This window comes from Oryctolagus cuniculus, chromosome 7, assembly GCF_964237555.1.
Source record: "Oryctolagus cuniculus chromosome 7, mOryCun1.1, whole genome shotgun sequence".
NCBI classification, from domain to species: Eukaryota; Metazoa; Chordata; class Mammalia; order Lagomorpha; family Leporidae; genus Oryctolagus; species Oryctolagus cuniculus.
This window is the reverse complement of record NC_091438.1, coordinates 42,614,707-42,633,125: the sequence shown is the minus strand read 5'-3', so window position 1 is coordinate 42,633,125 and position 18,419 is coordinate 42,614,707. Positions and strand designations below refer to the sequence as shown.

Sequence of the window (18,419 nt, the reverse complement as noted above, 5' to 3'; positions counted from 1 at the left end):
TTATTACTTGCTGCCTCCCAGGGTGCTTGTTAGCAAGACGCTGGACCAGGCACTCTGATACGGGGTGCAGGCAGCCCAAGCAGTGACTTAACAAGTGCACCAAACACCAGCCTCAACAAGATGCATTGGTGTGTGTGTGTGTGTGTGTGTGTGTGTGTGTGTGTCTCTCCAGTCCTGTGCAGGGAGTGAAAGAAACTAGGAGGGCTCTCAGAGGCCTCACCTGCAGGTCCTGCCCCAGCAGGCGCTTTCTGCCCTAGGTCTCCCCTACCCAGTGTCCTTAAAGCAGGTCTGTGTAGGGAAGCAGGGAGGTTGCAAGCCCAGCTCCACCTGGCCCAGGCCCAGGGCTGTCCCAGGGAGGGAGGCAGTGCAGCTCCCACAGCTCTGCCTTGCAGCAGGTGATTGGCAGCCCGGCCCCACACCAGCAACAGCCCTACTTCTAGCACCCCCAGCAACCCCCCAACCAGAAGTTCTGAAGGAGAAACAGGAAGCCAAGGGACTTTCTGTGCCCTAGGGGGGCCTATTTCTCCCTGGTGGCTTGGCCCCCTCGCCACAGATCCGTGTGGATCCAGCCCTTTGAAGATCCTGTGCCTGTCCAAGCTTCTTCCCCGACTCTGGCCCCCCTAGCATTGGCTCTGCTGCATGCGCGGGAGCCCAGCAGGGAGAGCAGACACCCAACCTGTCTAACCTGTCTGACGTCATCATCTCTCCACCCACCTGGGCCCCAGGTCTCCAGTCGCCCGCTCTTCCTGTTCTCAGCTTCCGTCTGCCCGCTTCCTTGCTGCACCCCCAGCTGCCTGCCTGGCTTCCGCTCGCCCTCAGTCTCTCCGGCTGGAGAAGTCGCTTCACCCCCAATGAGAGGAGGGGCGGGCCCAGGTCTCCCGAGAGCCGAGGGTTGAGGGTACTGAGCCAGCGCACTGCCTTGTCACCTCTGCCCCCCCTCCCCGACCCACCCAAAGACACCTGCACCCTCCATGCGGAGCCAAGATGGGGAACGGAAAGGAGGAAGATTATAACTTTGTCTTCAAAGGTGAGTTCGGGTCCCGAAGGGAGGAAGTGTGAGAGGCCCGGGAAGGAACAAACACAGCCAGAGAGGGCCCCTCTTGTGTTTTGATCTGGTCCCAGGACCCCCAGGGTCATCATGCCCTCCTGCTAAGAAAGCAAGCTGCAGGGGGAGTGGGGGCGGGTCTCAGGGCAAAAGTCCAGGGGCTGCCAAGTGTGTTGATCACCCTGAAAGTGCCAAGTTAGGCTCCCCTGCCCGACTCCCCGCCCACCCCCCCCCCAAGAGTCAGCCCCTGCAGCGCCGGAGATGGAGGTCAGACTTCAGAAAGGACTTCCCCTCTGGGAACAAGGGAAAGAGAGTCGACTTTCCAGGCAGGTGTATAGAAAAGGAAAGGAGAGAGCTGCCTCGCCCTAGGGCTGGGGGAGACATACAAAGGGCAGATGTAATGCATCAGGCAGGGGCTGGCCGGCTCCAGAGGAAGCTACTGCTTACTGCTGCTGGGCCGGAGCTTTGTCTCTCCCTCGCAGACTCCTTGGACTCAGGCCCCAGGCCCTGGGTTCCACTTGGCTGTCCCTGCAAGTATGTGTGTGTATCTTTCCTGCTTCTTTATCTCAGCCCCTGTGTTTGGCCCCTCTGTGTTCCCCAACCCAACCTCCACGCCTCCTTCAGGACAGGGCAGACTGGTAGAGCCAATGCTTCCCCCTCCAGCCACCCCACCCCACTGCCTCTCCCAGCCTCGGCCCCACCCTCACGCAAGCTGGGGAACCTGTACTCCCGGCATCTTTCCCAGGAAGGACGCCGACAGGCTGGGGGTTAGCCCTGCCTCCATACCAGCCCCTATCTCATTAAAAACCCTAACATGCCCCCTGAAAGTCATCTTTCCTTCTGAGAGGCAGTCCAGCCCAATGGTCAGGGCCCAGCCAGGGTTCAGGTCTCAGCTCTGCCACCTTAAAGTCGCAGCAGGTGGCAGTGTCCAGAGGCAGACACTGAGAAGGTTAGAGCAACACTGGTGAAAGGCAGGGGAGGAAACAGGGTTGGGCACAGGGAGAAGTTGGGCTGCACGCAGGCTCTATGCAGGGCGGGAGCGCTGCTAGCCTCACCTTGCTCAGGCACGGGGTGCGGGCTGCCTGGGAGAGGCTGACTTCAATGAGGCCGCTGTTATAGCCACGTATAGCCAGGGCGGGCGTGGCAGGAGCTGGGGGCCTGAGGCTGGCTGCTGCCTGTACTGCCTGCAGCGCGTGGGGCTGGGGTGATGGGCAGGTGCTGCACGGCAGCTCTGGACGGCACACCTCTGTGTTTGCATTAGCTGTGTTATTTGGAGTGTTTGTGTCCTTGTTGATAAAAATGAGGACAATCATAATGGTACTCACCTCACGGCACTGTCGTGAAGATTTAGCGAGTACTGGTGAGCCTGTAGCACAGTGCCTGGCACACACAGTAGGCGCTCAAACCGTGTTAACCAACAGAATCTCTGTTTTGCAATGAGAAACTGAGACTTAGAGGCAGGGTAATTAGCTTCCCTGAGGTCACAAAGCCACAGCACTCAAAAGAACTTTTCCTGGGCAACTTTGGAGCAACTAGGAGCTGCACTCCCAACAGGGAAGAGGCAGGTGTGCACACGCACACACACACACCACAATACACACACCAGAGGTCTTTAAAAAGTTTTTTTTTTCTTTTTTTACAGGCAGAGTGGACAGTGAGAGAGAGAGAGACAGAGAAAGGTCTTCCTTTTGCCGTTGGTTCACCCTCCAATGGCTGCCGCGGCCAGCGCGCTGCGGCCGGCGCACTGCGCTGATCCGATGGCAGGAGCCAGGTATTTATCCTGGTCTCCCATGGGGTACAGGGCCCAAGTACTTGGGCCATCCTCCACTGCACTCCCTGGCCAAAGCAGAGAGCTGGCCTGGAAGAGGGGCAACCGGGACAGAATCCGGCGCCCCGACCGGGAGTAGAACCCGGTGTACCGGCGCTGCAAGGCAGAGGATTAGCCTAGTGAGCTGCAGCGCCGGCCATCTTTAAAAAGTTTATGACAAATGCATATTATGACAAATGCTGCATAGACTTCACAAATTTTTTGCACTGGAATAAACTTATCTTTTAATTCCATTTTCCATGAACCTTAAAGCATCCTCAGTCAAATACACACACAACTCTTTCATGGCCGACACAAATACTGCATTTTTAATGTCAGACGGGGCCTTTATAGTTTGTACAAGCAAGGAAGTGAAATCCAGAAAAGGTGAGCCACTTGTTCAAGTTTGCCCAGCTAGTCACAGGCTGAACAGAGCCCACAGCCCAAAATACATAGTCCCAGTCCTTGGGCACCACTTTTCCACCTTGGGGCCACCCTGGGGGGCCTCCTCTGATCCTGGGTGCTCGGCTCAGTGCTGGCGCAATGGGTGAGTTGTACGGACACCAGCCCCTGACACTCCCCCCAGGCCCTGGCTCACCCACAGTCGGGAGACCCGGGCCCAGGACTCCATCTACCCCTAAGGTGGAGACCATTCTTCTTGCCACTTTCCATACAGAAAAGAAGCTTCACAGAGGCTTAGTAACCTGCTGATGGGCACAGAGCTGGCCCAGCACCCACGGCATTCCTAGGGACGCCTGGATCCTAACTTTCTTCTTGTTAATTTTTGCTTATGTATTGGACAGAAAAAGAGAGAGAGAGAGAGAGCAAGGGAGCACTCGTCCACTCCCCAAATGTCCGCAACAGCCAGGGCCAAAGCTGAGAGCCAAGAGCACCACTCAGGTCTCCCACGTGAATGCAGGAACCTAAATATTGGAGCCATCATTGCTCTCTCCTGGGGTCTGCACCAGCAGGAAGCTTGAGGAAGGAACTGGAGCCAAGAACCAAACTCAGGCACTCTGATGTTAGACACAAATGTCTTATTTTGCTTGATTTTTAAATTTATTTGAAAGGCAGTGCTATAGGGTGGGGATGGTGGCTTTGAGAGTGAGAGAGAGAGAGAGAGAGCGCGCGCGCGTGAGCATCTCTCACCAACTGGTTCATTCCCCAAATGCCTGCAACAGCCAGGACTGAGTCAGGTGGAAAACAGGTGCCAGGAACTCTGTCCTGGTATTGTATGCAGGTGCAGGGACCCAAGCACTTGGGCCATCATCTACTGCCTTCCCAGGGACATTTGCAGGGAGCTGATTTGAGGTAGAGCAGCCAGGGATTCCCACACAGCACTGCAAGGACCAGCTTGATCTGCTGGGCCACAACACTGCCTCCCCAGCACAAGTGTGTTAACTCCAAAGGCAGGGCCCGTGTGGTGGCGTAGGGGATAAAGCTGCCTGCAAACACGGCATCCCAGTGTTCAGCTGCTCTGCTTCCGATCCAGCTCCCTGCTAATGACCTGGGAAAAGCATCAGAGGATGGTCCGAGTGTTTGGGCCCCTGCACCCACGTGGGAGATCTGGATGAAGCTCCTGGCTCCTGGCTTTGGCCTGGCCCAGCCCTGGCCTTGCAGCCATCTGGGGAGTAAGCCAGGGGAGGGGAGACCTCTCTCATTGTCATACTCGCTGCTCCAGACCTCCTACCATCCCTGTCCCAGTAACCACCCTCACGGCCCCATTACCAGCCCACAGGCGTCAGAAACACGGGCTCACTCTGCAGCCACACCACAGTGCACCAGGCGGCTAACCCTTTGAAGCTCTTTTTTCATTTTAAACTCTTGGCCCTGCTGCCCCTCTGGACAGGTGCCTTAGAAGGGGCTGAGCCCCGGCACTCCCCCCCAAGTCTTCTCCGTGCAACTCCTCTTTCCTGATGGACAGGCCCTCCAAGCCTGGGTGGGTCAGGGGCCGCCCAGCCTGTCGCTCAGCCCTCACCTGTCCACCCCCTCAGTGGTGCTGATCGGCGAGTCAGGCGTGGGGAAGACCAACCTGCTGTCCCGATTCACGCGCAACGAGTTCAGCCACGACAGCCGCACCACCATCGGGGTCGAGTTCTCCACCCGCACCGTGCTGCTGGGCACCGCAGCTGTCAAGGCGCAGATCTGGGACACAGCTGGCCTGGAGCGGTACCGAGCCATCACCTCGGCGTGAGCCTGGGCTCCAGGGGGCTGCTGGGGCACGGGAATCCTGGGCAGGACAGAGAGCACCTCGGAGCCGGCAGGCAGCGGGGGGCACTGAGCAGTGGGCTTCTGAGGCATGGCCCTGGGGATCACAGGAGGCAGAAGTCCTGTGAGACAGATGTCGTGGTATGGGCCAGCAGCGCTAAAACTAGGAATCATTGCCACCATTTGCTAAGTCTCTTCCATGTGCCCTGGAGGGTAGAAGGCATTGCACATCTGACACTTTCTGTCACCGTCAAAGTCCCACAGGAGTCAGGTGGTATCGTGAATCCTTGTTTAAACACCGCCCAAGTGAAATCCAGCTGGAGTGGGGATAGGAGCCAGCTGTGTGGATCGGCTCGAGGGCGCCCCCTCATGTCGACACAGCGCTCTGCAACCACAGATGGCCAAGGGCTGGACTTTTTTTTTTTTTTTTTTTTTAAGATTTTATTTATTTATTTGAGAGGTAGAGTTACAGACAGAGAGAGGGAGAGACAGAGAGAAAGTTCTTCCATCTTCCACTGGTTCACTCTCCAAATGGCCACAATGGCTAGAGGTAAGCCGATCTGGAACCAGGAACCAGGAGTTTCTTCCTGATCTCCCACGTAAGCGCAAGGGCCAAAGCACTTGGGCCATCTTCCACTGCTTCCCCAGGCCACAGCAGAGAGCTGGATCAGAAGAGGAGCAGCTGGGACTCGAACCGGTGCCCATATGGGATAGGAGGAGGCTTAGTCCACTATGCCACAGTGCCAGTCTCCTGCATTTGCTTTTTCAAAGATTTAATTTTTGTTTATTTGAAAGGCAGTGTTACACACACTCACACACACAGAGAGATAGAGAGAGAGAGAGAGAGAGAGAGCTCTGGGGCCAGGAGCCAGGAGCTTCTTCCAGGTCTCCCACACGGGTGCAGGGGCCCAAGTAGTTGGGCCATCTTCTGCTGTTTCCCAAGCACATTAGCAGGGAACTGGATTAGAAGTGGAGCAGCCAGGACTCGAACGGGCAACCCAATGGATGTCGCAGATGGTGGCTTAACCCGCTAAGCCACAGAACTGGCACAGTCCTGGCCCTGGCACCTTTTTGTCTCAGAGGACAAAAAGATGTTGAGAGAGACTGTGCGTCAGCACCAGGCCTGTGTGTGTGGTTGCGGGGTAGCACCTGCTACGAGGCAGGAAAAGTCAGGATCTTCTTAGCTACACGCACTCCCATGGAGCACACACCCTCACCACTTAGTCCCCTGGCCTCTTAGGAGACTCGGTTGACAGAATACATTGGGAGTAAGTGGGCACGGGAGCCCTGTGCTGCCCCCTGGGGCTTTGGGTCCCTGGGCCTCAGTTTCCCTGCTCCCCATCTCTGGCATCCCGCTGGCTCTTCTCTGAGTCTGACGCCCCTATCCGATCACCTCCGCGCATCCTTCCTGCCCCCACCCAGGTACTACCGTGGCGCGGTGGGGGCCCTCCTTGTGTTCGACCTAACCAAGCACCAGACCTACGCCGTGGTGGAGCGCTGGCTGAAGGAATTGTATGACCACGCAGAGGCCACCATCGTCGTCATGCTTGTGGGGAACAAGAGTGACCTCAGCCAGGCCCGCGAGGTGCCCACGGAGGAGGCCCGAATGTTTGCCGGTGAGAGCCTGGTAGGACCTCCCCATTCTGCCCTCGCCGCTCCCAGCCCTAGGACCGCCAGCTACACTCCGTGCCATTCAGTCCCGGGAGCCCCGTATGCTTCTCAGGGTCCCCCTCTGGGTCCCGACCCCTGCCCTGGGGCCTCTTCACTGGCAGTTCCGGAAGGCAGCCCCACTCTGCAAGGCCTGAAGATCCTAGCATAGAGCCTGCCTCCCCGCACCCACCCGCAGTCGCCTTTTGCCCAGGAGTCTCCTAGGTGCAGAAGCGGCACAGTACGGCAGATACGGCAGTGCAGAGCGCCTGCATGTCTTGACCAAGCCTCCCGTCTCCTCTTGGCCAGGCCCCAGAGGTGGGACACGGAGAAAGCCCCCTGTGTCTGGGCTGCAGGGCCCTCACCGAACCTACCTCATCGGTGGTTTTCAGGGTGAAAGGAGCATGTCATGATTCGAACACAGCACAGTGCGTCGTGACCATCAATTGTCTATCACACTCATCTCCGGGTTCTCTTTCCCGGCAGAAAACAATGGGCTGCTATTCCTGGAGACCTCCGCCCTGGACTCCACCAACGTGGAGCTGGCCTTTGAGACCGTTCTCAAAGGTGAGAGCCTGCCTTGGCCTGGCACCCCCAGACACCCACTCCGCCCTTCTGTGGGTCTCGGCCTCCACAAAGCTGCTGGCACCTCCCCCTCCTGTACCAGAGGAAGAGGAGGAGGAGGAGGGGGAAGGGGAGGGGGAGGGGCTAAGTCTTGGTTTCTTCTCTGGCCAGGTAAGTAGAGGAGGCCTGTGTGGCCACACTCCACTTCCTTCCCACATAACTCCCTGCAAGAGTGCAGTGTGGGATGGGGAGCGTGGGCGCTGCAACTGCTTCCAGCCTGACCACTGCCTTCTGCCCTCCCAGAGATCTTTGCGAAGGTGTCCAAGCAGAACCAGAACAGCCCCCGGAGCAATGCCATCACCCTGGGCAGTGCCCAGGCTGGGCAGGAGCCCGGCCCTGGGCAGAAGAGGGCCTGCTGCATCAACCTCTGACTTTGGCTTCTCCCCACCCCTACCCCAGCTCAGTTCGGGGACTTTTCTCTGCCCTTCCGTTCTAGAAGTCAGGGTGTCTGGTTCCCAACTCACTATCCCCAGAGCCCTGAGGTCTTTACGCGCCTCCACACAGGTCCCTGTGATCTGCTACCCCCGTGCACCCTAGGGCCCAATAAAGCCGTGTTTTGTATCAATGCCTGGCCCCGACTCCCCTTCAACTTGAGCCCCTAACCCTGCCTTCCTGCCACACCGTGCTTACTGCACACACACACACACACACACACACACACACTCACTCCCCAGGGCCAGCTGCCTGGGGAGTTCTGTGGTCTGGGGACAGTGCCAAGGGGGCAGGAGGTGCGGCCCTTCCCTCTGCCAGCCCCCAGGGCAGGTGGGGGAGGGAGGATGCTGTGGAGGGGAGGGGGTATCTGGAAGGCGAGACAAAGAAAACCATCGGCGGGCGCCATCTGGTGCCCAGGGCCCTGGTGCCAAGAACTGAGGTCACTCCAATGCCAGGGGCAAGAGGAGGAGGCTGAGGGGGTGCAGGGGAGAAGGGGGAGCCAGGGCCAGCAGTGTGCGTGCTCCGCAGGGGGTTTGAAGCCCCAAGGTGGAGGAAGTTCCCTTTCTTCCACGAAGTTTCTTCCCGGCCCTGAGGAGGGATGGCTTGACAATGGCAGGTAAGTGGGGAGGGTCTCTGTCTCCTGCTCTTCCTCCACGGAGCCAAGAGGTGCTTGTCCGGGCAAGGCCGATACACCCAGCCTCGCCCCCTCCTGCTCTGCGGGGGAGGGGAGGGTGCAAGGCGTTGGATGCCAGCTGCGAGGAGGAGGAGGAGGAGGAGGAGGAGGAAGGAGCAAACGGGAGCCCAAGGGTGGCTGGGCGCTCAGTTCCCACAGGGGTTCCCAAGACACACCAGAGAAGGCCCCAAGTCACGGACCCGGACCCGGCGCACCTGCTCCCGGCTCACCTGAGCCGGCGCAGACTGACACATGGAGAGACACAGCCTTAAGTAATAATACTTTTAATAAAATTAAGTTCTTAATAGCACATTTAATACATTAACCCTCCCCCTTCTTGGTTTCTCTGCGTTTTGTGCAACATCACTTTGATTATTCATGGGTCCGTTTCATTTCCCGCCTTTAGTTTGCTTTTGAAAAACCTTTTGCCTTGGTGGATTTGTTCGTGTCTTCACTAGATGCCTCAAATTAAGTCTGACCACAATCCTACTCTACTTTCTACAGTGGAGAGACCATCCCCCCTGCCCCAGGGCTGTCTCCACCCACCCACCCGACCCCACCCGCACCCTCGAGTGGGGAAGGGGAAGCCCTCCCCACCCCAGACGCTACCATCCCAAACTAGCGGGGTTCCTAGGACAAAAAGAGCAGGGGAGTCCTGTCCCTGGGTGGGGTGCGAGGAGCGAGCTGGAGAGAGGGAGATGGGTTTGGGGTCTAGGGCAGGGAGGGACATGGCAGTCATTGGTGTATCGGAGCAGGTGCCTCTTGCCAACAGGTGAGCCCAGGGCGTGGGCAGGGGGCTCCTCACCACCGGGACAGGAGCAAAGGGCCTGATGGGACTGCCAGCTGGCGTGGGTCGAAGGCAAGTGCTTTAAAAACCTTGAGTTCCCACATGCAAAAGCCAAGCTTCCCAATCTCCTCTGGGAAGGGCCACGTGCCCCCAGGCCAGGGGCACCATGGATGACCCCTACCTGAACACTCACAGGGGGAGTTAGTGGTGAGGTCGCCCAAGGTCCAGTGCCCTTCCCTGCCTCTCTACCCTTCGGGGACGGGGCGGGGACCCTGTTTTCCCAGGCCTTCAGGGTCAGCGTCTCCACTCTACCCCAGGAAGTCCTTCTTGCAGTCTAACTTCTAAAGCGACAATAAAGCACTTTGCAAACCTGTAGGGCACCCTATGGCTTTAAAGGAGCAGCACAGTTGAGATGGGCACTCCCACCGCTGCTGCCACGGAAGGGAAGGGGGGGCTCGATCCTCCTAGGCTCTCAGGGCACCAGGAGGTCGGGGGTGGGGTGGGGTGGGGGTGTGTGCGTGTCGGGGTCTGTGTGAAATGACTTTCCAGTCAGCCCCTAGCGAAGCGGATGGAAGTCACACTTCAGGAAGGACTTCCTCAGCCAGGCCTGGGAGACTCGGAACTGAGCAGGCCCCATCCTCCCCGAGGTATCAGGAGAGGACGACGGTCTGCAGAAGGGGGAGCCGGCCAGGCCCCCGCTACTACGGGGTGTGCAGGCCCGGCCCAGCCCCCACCTGATTGAGCTGACAGAGACCCTGGGAAGGGAGCCCCGTCTATTAGTCCTACAATTTCTAACTCCAAGGATTCTTACATCAACCCCAGCAGAGTGGAAGCTCCCAGTCTTAACTAGCAACCTACACCGGCCCTGCAACCTGAAGATGGGGCGGCTCAGGGCGGACTCCGCCATTTCTCTCTATTTTTCTGTTCAATACGATTTTTATACATTCTACTGAGCCCGGGGCCCTCAACGCTACTAAACTTTAAGCTATCTGAATATCGTCTACTAAGTAACTAGTAATTCTTTCTTTCTTTCTCTAGGATTATATGAAATAGATTTGAATTATTATTATTATTATTAATAATTATTTTGTAGTATTCTTTTCTTTTAAACCCCTCGGTTTCTCTTTCTCTTTCTTCACTCTCTCTCTCATTTTTGGTTAAAAAAAAATCTATTTCTCTGAAATCTCACACTTGTCTGAGGGCTCCGAGGCCTGCTGGCCTGTTCTGGATTCTTCGCCCCTCACTGGCCCTGGGACAGGGCACGGGGAGGGGGGGCACCCCAGGATCCTCCGGTCCTCCCACTTCTTCCTTTCTCCTTAATCCCTTTCTTTGTTTGGCTCTGCCGGCTCCCCTGAGGGGGAGGGGGAGAGGGAGGGGGGGCCCAGAGAGTGAAATCCAATCTCCCTGCAGGGCCCCAGAAGGGACCAGGTTCCCCCAGCCCCCTCTCCCCATCCATCCCAGGATACTCCCCCAAGAAAAGCAAATGACATTCCTCCCCAAATAAAAGTGGGGGAAAAAAGGAACGTAAACCCGAACATATATTAAAAACACTTTTTTTTTAAGATTTAACTCTGAATACAAATGTATTTTTTTCTTCTTCTCTCCCTACATATATTCTAAACCTTCTAAAGTTTTTTTATTTTTTTAAGGATCACTTTATCATAAAATAAAATATCCTTTTCATATAATAAATTACCTAATAAAAAGTCTTTTTTTTCATATTAGCCCAGGTTCTTTGCTACATTTATATGGTAATAAACGCCTTTATTAAAATAGAATATTAAATTATAAAGAACTGCTTTTTTTTTTTTTTGCTATTTTTGTTTTCTCTCCTCTATGTTGGTCGCCTATCTTGCTCCCTCTCAAACTCTCTCTTTCCTCTATTTCGTCTCTCACTCCATGGTTTGTGTTTGTTTCTAGGTTTGGCTCAATTGGTTAAGGGTGGGATTGAATTTGCTGAGCCCCTAGTCTTAACAGTCTTCTGCCTTAGTGGGTAAGGAGTGGAGAGGGGGAGGGGATCCACAGACAGACATCCCTCCCCCCACCCCGCCCCTGGCGACCCAGGGTGCCCATTTGGTTTGGTTTCTATTGTACAGACATCTCAGGATGGCTCACGTTGGCAGGAAGGAGGGAGGCTGCCCCTGGCCACATCTCCGGGCTGGGACCTCCTTCCTCTCCCCTCCCAGGCTGGCGGGCTGGAGGGGAAGGCTGAGGAGAGGGGAGTTCACTCACAGCAGGGAGAATGCAGGATGGAGCCCCCTCAGCACCCCCATCCCCACACCCCTTCTCCATCCAGGGAAAGTGGGACCCTCCGAGCTCCAAGTGCTCAGAGATGACTCCAAATGGCCCCATTCCACTATATACAGGATCTCCTGGGACCCCCTGGGACTCCCATCCCACCCTCTCCTGGCCCGGCCAGCGGAACCAGGAGGGCGGGAGGCTGGTGGCAGCCCCAGGGGAGCAGTAGGGAAGCAGCAAAGAGGTGCAGGCCCCTCAACAGTGCACGACCCTCACAACAGGTCCTGCTGCACCCTAGCCCTGCTGCGGCCCGCCAGCCCCCTCTCTGAGGACCCCGCCTCTCTCCTCCACCACAATGGTGGGGGGCAGAGATTTCATGATTTGCATGCTGATGAGGACTTGGTAGAGGCTCTGCCGGGTCTCAACAGTACAGGGAGCAGGGCAGGAGGAGCAGCCCTCGCCTCCACCCATTTCCCCTCCCGCCGCGGCAGCCCAAGCCGCACCTCTCCCACAGCCCAGAACTGCTTCCAATAATGCCCGTGGATGACGCAGGCGGGGGTGACCCTTTAAGTACCCCCGCGTTAGCCCCCGCCTCGAATCCTTACTGAGAACAGGGGTACATTCCATCAAGAATTCAAGGTGTCTTTGGAGAAGTGGGGGGGGGGGAGAGGGCGTTCCCAAAGCTGGACTGGAAGGGGCAGGAGACAGGAGGAAAAATAAAGCAAAGGAGCAGGATAGGGCTGGGGGCGGCAGCCACCAAGGGGTAGAAAAGGGAGCCGCAGGAAAAGGAAAGGACAGAGGAGTCCCGGGGCAGAGCGAGCGCCCCCTTCAGGCTCCTCTAGCCCAGCTTTGAGGGGCCGAGGGATTCTGAGCCCTTGACTGATGGACGTGCTTCTCCCCACCCCACCCCCCGCCTCACCCCGCCCTCCAGAAGATCTCTGCAGACCTCCGAGAGGGCCCCAACCCCTTCACCCTGTGGGAAACCCAACAACAGGTTCCCGAACAGGATGTAGGGGTGGGGGTGGGGCTGAAGGGTCACGTGGAGAGGCCGGAGGGCAGGACCAGAGGACTGGGGGACCCGGAAGAGCACCTCTGGCTGCAGACGGTGGTCCTCCTTCTCCCTTTCCCCGCCCCCACCTCCGAGCAAGGAGCAGGGCGACACACCGATGGGGAGGTGGGCAGAAGGGGTCCGGGCGCCTTAGCGGCTACCTCTGGCAAACAAAAAAGTTTCTCTCAGCTGCTTCTAGATTTAAGGGTGTGTTGAGGTATAAGAGTTGTAACTCTAGTAAAATTTTCGGTCTGGCCCCTCTCCCGGTCTTCCCAGGACAGGGTGACCAGAGGCTCTGAAAGTGGCCCACCCTCTGGCCACCACCGCCTCCCTTGCCCTCCCCCCACCCCCGCCCCCGCCCCAACGAGCGCGAGCATCTCTAAGCACCTTGTCCCGAAAATTCCACTGATTTCTCAAAGGCCCTTCAGGAAAACAGTCCAGGACAGGCCTCCGGAGAGTGGGCCCAGGAAGCATAGGGCAGGGGGCTTAAGAGAATATTCGGATGGCTTGCGTGGCTGTGATGTGGCAGACGGGACACTCCGGATCCGTCCTCTCGCAGATGCGTACTGCGCACTCCATGCAGAACAGGTTGTGTCCGCAGGGCACCAGGGCGGCAGTCACTTCGCTCTCAAAGCACACCATGCAATCCCGCCCGCCGCCTGGGCTCCGCAGGCCGCCGCCCCCAAGCTTGGAGAAACCCTGGAGCGGCTCTCCGGGCGGGCGTCTCGGGAGTCCGGCCAGCTCAGGTCCTGCGGAGGCGGCGGGGGAGCGGTGCGCGCCAGGAGGCCCGGCGCGGGCCTTGGCGGAGGAGGATGACGACGAGGAGGACGAGAAGAGCACGGAGGTGGGCGTGGCGTTCTCCTGGCCCGCCCACAGCGGGGGGCTAGTCTCGGCCACGCCATAGTAGACATCCTGTTTGCCCACGCCATAGCCCGGAAACAGGTAGCCGCCGTAGCCAAAGTCGCCGCTCTGCTCGCCCAGGCGCGGGGCCTCAAAGCCCGAGTCCACTCCGCACTCGCCAATGCAGCCCAGGCTGTTCTGCCGGAAGGTGGACAGGGGTTTGCAGCCGGGCGGGTGCACCCGCCAGGCGTCTGAGTAGCGGCTGTCCAGTGCCGCGTCGGGGCTGCCGGACAGGAAGTCGTTCTCGTTGTTGTACTCGAGGATCTTGCCCGTGCGCACGGCGATGTGCGTCTCGATCTCCTCGCGCGCGCGCTCCACGTTGCCCGGGGCCCCGGTGATCTCGAACACTGGGTCACGGTCACGGCTGGGCGTGATGATGTACGTGTTGGTCTGCTGCTGGATGCGCTTGATGGTCGCCCCCTTGGGGCCCACCACCAGTCCCACCACGCGGTAGGGCACTCGCACACGGATGGTCACCTGGCCGGGCAGGGCAGGGGCCACTCCGAAGGCGGCGCCCGATTTGTTGCGCGAGGCGCGGATCATGGAGAAGTGCTCAGCTGCTGAGATGATTTCCCGCCGGGCCGTGGCCACGTCTTCCCTGCGCCCGGTCACCATGAACACTGGCTCCTCGCCCCGCACCGGCGTCTTGATGTAGGTGTTGGTCTTGGCCCTCAGAGCCTTAATCTTGCAGCCTGGATTAGGGCGGGGAGGGGGTGCAGAGACAGAAACTCAAAAGGATGACCCACCACACACACGGTTCCCCTCACCCCAACCCCACTCAACAACCCGCGGCGGCGGCGGCGGCGGTGGCGGGGGGGGGGGGGGGGGGGGGGCTCGCTCAGCTGTTTACTCCGTGTCTCTATCAACCACAGATTTCCTAATGTACCTGCTCTCCCTGGTGTCCTATTCAGAGCCCTCCAAATCCAATCGCTTCTGGAAACCCCCAAATAATCACTGACCCTCCCAGAGAAGCTGCTCGCTTCAAATCTATTACTAACTCCCCGGTGCCCCACCCCCATGCCGCTGCTGCTCCCTCAATGTCTTTTGATTCCCTAGCTCCTCACAAACTTCCAATCACTTACCCCTCCCCCACCTTCACCCCCCTGACCTTTCCTGTGAACCCTAGTGCACTTGGTAATCTCACAGTCCACTCGGCATTGGACATCCGTTCATTAAAGGGTCAACGCAGGAACTGGCGCTGTGCGTCTGATCTATGACGTGCCCCCACCATGCCTCCCACCCAGTAGTCCCCCTTCCCAGCGACCCCAAATCCATAAGGAGTTTGCAGCAAGTAGTGGAGCAGGGGAGAGTGGGAAGAATTTCAAGGGGAGAAGGAGGAGTATGAAGATAAAATCATGGGTGAAGCACAGCACCCAACCCTGTCACCCCCATCCCTAGGTCCTCGGGGAGCAAGAAGGCTGAGCTGAGCTGGGGCCTGGGCAGGAGGAGCCAGAGGCTCTTCTGGACCCTCAGTCCTGCTCTGAACCAGGAGTGGGTTCAAGCTGGGAGGCTGGGGACAGACGCAGAAACAGAAAGAAGAAAAGCGAGACAAAGAGAGAGACAAAGAGGGAGAAGGAGAGCGAGAAGAGCCGGGGCACCACACGGGCTCCAAGGGCTGCAGCCATCGATGGCTGCCTGGACTGGCCTCCTTCCCCCTCCCTGGCCATCGTTGCTGGAGCCTGGGAGCCGTGCACCCTCTCCAAGCACCGGCCACACGTGTGTGAGTTTGCGCACAGGCACCTCAGATCGGCCAAGGCACCAGGTGCCTTCATCCTCACAATGCTTGCGGGGCCAGCCTGGTGGACACCTTCACACGGTCCAGGAGTCCCCGTGTGCCGACCGTGCGCACCTCCAACATCCACTGAACACGCAGCCCGCATTCCTACACACGCCCACAACTTTTGCCCCATCCCAGTCACAGCACCTCAGGCACAACGCCCCACTCGCGGTCTGGCCACCCCCACCACCTGTGCAAACCCCGGGTGCCATTTTTCCCACTCTGCCCCACACCTCCAACGTTGACCTGAGCTGAGTCACTTGTCCTGTCCTCCCTGCACTCCAGATGGCCTCTTCTCCAACCCCAGCAGATTGGGGGGTGGGGCAGCTCTCCCCACCTTTAGTGGACCTCAGGAAGGAGGATTTGCTCCGCCCCCTTTGTCTTGGGGCTTCCTGGCAAGGAAGTCCTACCTGTTGTCAAGCCCCCATCCTTGCTGCCTAAATGGCAGTCAGTGGTGGTGACAGTTAAGAGGTGTGCAGGGTGGGGAGTGCTGAAGTCCACTCTACTCGCATGTGGTCTGCAGGGCACCAGGGCTCTGGCGCTAAGTTTGGGGTGCATGAACTTCAGTGGGGGCACGCTGCCTCTGGGGTTGGGGTCGCGGTGACGAGGACAGGCCAGGGTGTGAGACTAAGGAGAAAGGCACTGGGGTGGGCCTGGCCCTGGGTTCAGACCCCACTGGGCTTCACCTTCTTAGAGGTCAAATAGAGGAGCAGCAGCCTGGCGGCAGCAGGAGGAGGTGAGATCGGGAGGACTTTCCTTTACTTAAGGAACCAGGGGGCCCCGCTCCTCTCCTCTGAGTGGGAGAAAGCCCCCCACTCTTACGGGGACAAGCCCATCTGATGCGGAGGCAGCAGAGCAGAGAATGACTCCATGAAATCCCCGGGCCTCCCAAGACACCCCCACACCCAAGAAGAGACACCAGCGTCCCCACCCAATTCCAGGGCTCCGGATCCCCCAGTTTCCGCCAACAAGAGGAAACCCAACTTTCTAAATCGTCCATCTCAGGAGATGGAGCGCCCCAGGGGGATGGGGGGTGGGGGGTGGGGGGTGGGCTGTGCCGGGGAGTGGCATCTCCCCTCCTCCGGTCTGGCTCTCCCGGAGAAATCCCCCTAAGCCCCAGCGCTCCCAGTGGAAGAGGTGGGATGTGGAGCAGGGGCCCCCCTGGCCCGCCTCCGATTTCCTCCACGGGGAGCCGGCCTCCTCCCTCACTCCCAGCCGGAATGCAGCTCCTCTATTGTTCCCCACTGTGGGACAGCTCCTCCCCTGCTCCTCCCCCACCCCACACCTCCCCAGCCCAGCCCCTTCACAATTTCCAAATCCCGCCCCCACGCCCCTTTGGGAAGCAGAAGAGGGAAGGGTCCCCAAGATCCTGTCTGCTCGACTTGGACCCTCACCAACACCCCCACCCACCCACCCGCCCACCCAGGGATGCTGGCGCTGAGGAGGGTGTGGTATCAGACACACTACGCTGGATGAATTCTACATCCACCCCACACATCCAGACACACGCTCTCCACCAAATTTCCAGGTGAAGGGTTCTCGCCCCCTCAGCCTAGCCCCCTCGGCCCTGTCCTACTCTCTCACGGCCAGAGACCCCTCTCCAGGCCTCTGGGCCCCAGGCCGCGGCCAGCCCAGAACAAAAGCCAGAGAGGGAGGAGGAGAGGTCCAGGGCAGGACGCGGCACTTCCTTGGAGACACCCCTTCCAGAACCCTACAGATCGTGTAACTTTGGTGTTGGGTAACCAGGGAACCCCTCTTCCCAGCGGTCCCCCTCTCCGCTTCTCTCCCAGGCTGGGACCCTCCCCTGAGCCACACCCCCTTCCATTCCTACACTCAGCCCAACAAAGAGACAGATACTCAGTCCGGCTTCCCCGGGCCAGGTCTCCCCTCAAAGTCTGTAACTCCGGGTGACTGGGTTGTGGGGGGGTCCCAGGGGTGCCCCCTCCCCAACCTACCAGCAGATACCAGAGTAGGGGCTTCCCGGTATCTCTGCACATTCCGAGCGTTTTCTGTACGGCCAGGAGTGGACACCCCCTCCGGACAGCCTCCCTGGATTGGGAAACCAGTCCCCCTCCCCTTTCCCTCTCCCAGGGCGAGGATATTTCTTTGTCTAAGGGCAGAGCCCTGGGGGAGGGAGACCTGAAGAAGCGTCCCGACTGGGGCTAGCGGGGAACTTTGTGGCACTTGGAAATCAGGGTAGGGGGCGGGTCCCCCTTTGTGGGGAAGGGACCGAGTCAGAGGCGGGCCAAGCAGGGGAGAAATGAACTTTCCGCGCTGGGGCCGCGTGCCCCCCCGCCTCGGTCCCTCTCCGGGGTCCCGGCGCCAGCTTACCTTGCCTGCCCACGATCTCGGCCACGTGCTCAGAGGTGGGCACGGGTACACACTCCGTGGTGTTGCTGCTGCCCTTCAGGCGCAGCTCGGCCTCTTTGTAGAGAGCGCAGAGCTTGGCGTCGCTCGCCCCTTTGGGGGCGGTGGGGGGCTGGGGCGTCTGCGCCGCGGGGGCCGCCGTCGGGGCGGCCGGGGGCGCCGGCGGCGGCGGCGGCGGGGCCGGCTGCGGGGGGGCGGCCGGCTGCGCGGGGGCGCCGCCCCCCCCGCCTCCCCCGTCCTCGCCCGCCGTGGGGGCGGGGGGCTCCCCCAAACCCAGGAGGCAGAGTTGATCGAGAGCCAGCTGAAGGGCGCGCTCGTCCTCCAGCAGCCCTCGGTCCTTAGCGCTTCCCCCGAAACATCCTAGTTCTCCAAAGCCCCCATTTCTTTCCATTATTCCAGATACCACTAGACTAGGCATGGCGAAACAAAAGCTGGGGGAGAGAGGGAGAGAGGGAGAGAGAGAGGTGGTGGAAGGGAAAAGAGAAGCGAGGAGGGGAGGGGAGAGGAGAGGAGGGGGTGTGTGGGGAGGGGGAACAAAGAACTGGGGAGGGGGGAAGAAAGCGAGATGGAAAGATAGACCCTCCCCCTAAGCCCCCCTCCCCAAACACCCTGTAACCCGACTCCCCTTGCCCCAGCCCCCGGGGTGGGGGTGGGGGGAAAGAGAAGCAAAAACCAAGAAAGCAGATCTCCTCTCCTCTCCGGGGGTGACGGGGGGCGGGGGGCTGCGGGATCTCTGCCCCCACCCCTCCCGCCTCGGACCCGGGAGCCTCTAGCCTCCGCCGTCCAGACGCCCCCCTCGGGCTCCCGCACCGGGCCCCAGTCCTGGAGCGGCGCTCAGTGGCCCCCAATAGAGCCCAGCCCCTTCC

At 59.3% G+C, this 18,419-nt stretch overlaps 2 protein-coding genes across 2 annotated transcripts; one reads left to right on the top strand and one right to left on the bottom strand.

Annotated features, from left to right (window-relative positions):
- Positions 1-780: 780 nt before the first annotated feature.
- On the top strand, positions 781-7,896 carry RAB25 (RAB25, member RAS oncogene family). Its single transcript, XM_008264328.4, has 5 exons — positions 781-1,027; positions 4,847-5,042; positions 6,483-6,676; positions 7,194-7,274; positions 7,575-7,896. Exons 1-5 carry the CDS (start codon positions 985-987, stop codon positions 7,700-7,702), a joined length of 642 nt encoding a protein of 213 aa, XP_008262550.2. The 5' UTR covers positions 781-984; the 3' UTR covers positions 7,703-7,896.
- A 4,967-nt stretch (positions 7,897-12,863) lies between these two features.
- MEX3A (mex-3 RNA binding family member A) lies at positions 12,864-18,131 on the bottom strand. The gene is made up of 2 exons (XM_051858571.2): positions 17,518-18,131; positions 12,864-14,101 (listed from the first exon to the last, which is right to left on the bottom strand). Exons 1-2 carry the CDS (start codon positions 17,969-17,971, stop codon positions 12,996-12,998), a joined length of 1,560 nt encoding a protein of 519 aa, XP_051714531.2. The 5' UTR covers positions 17,972-18,131; the 3' UTR covers positions 12,864-12,995.
- Positions 18,132-18,419: the final 288 nt, after the last annotated feature.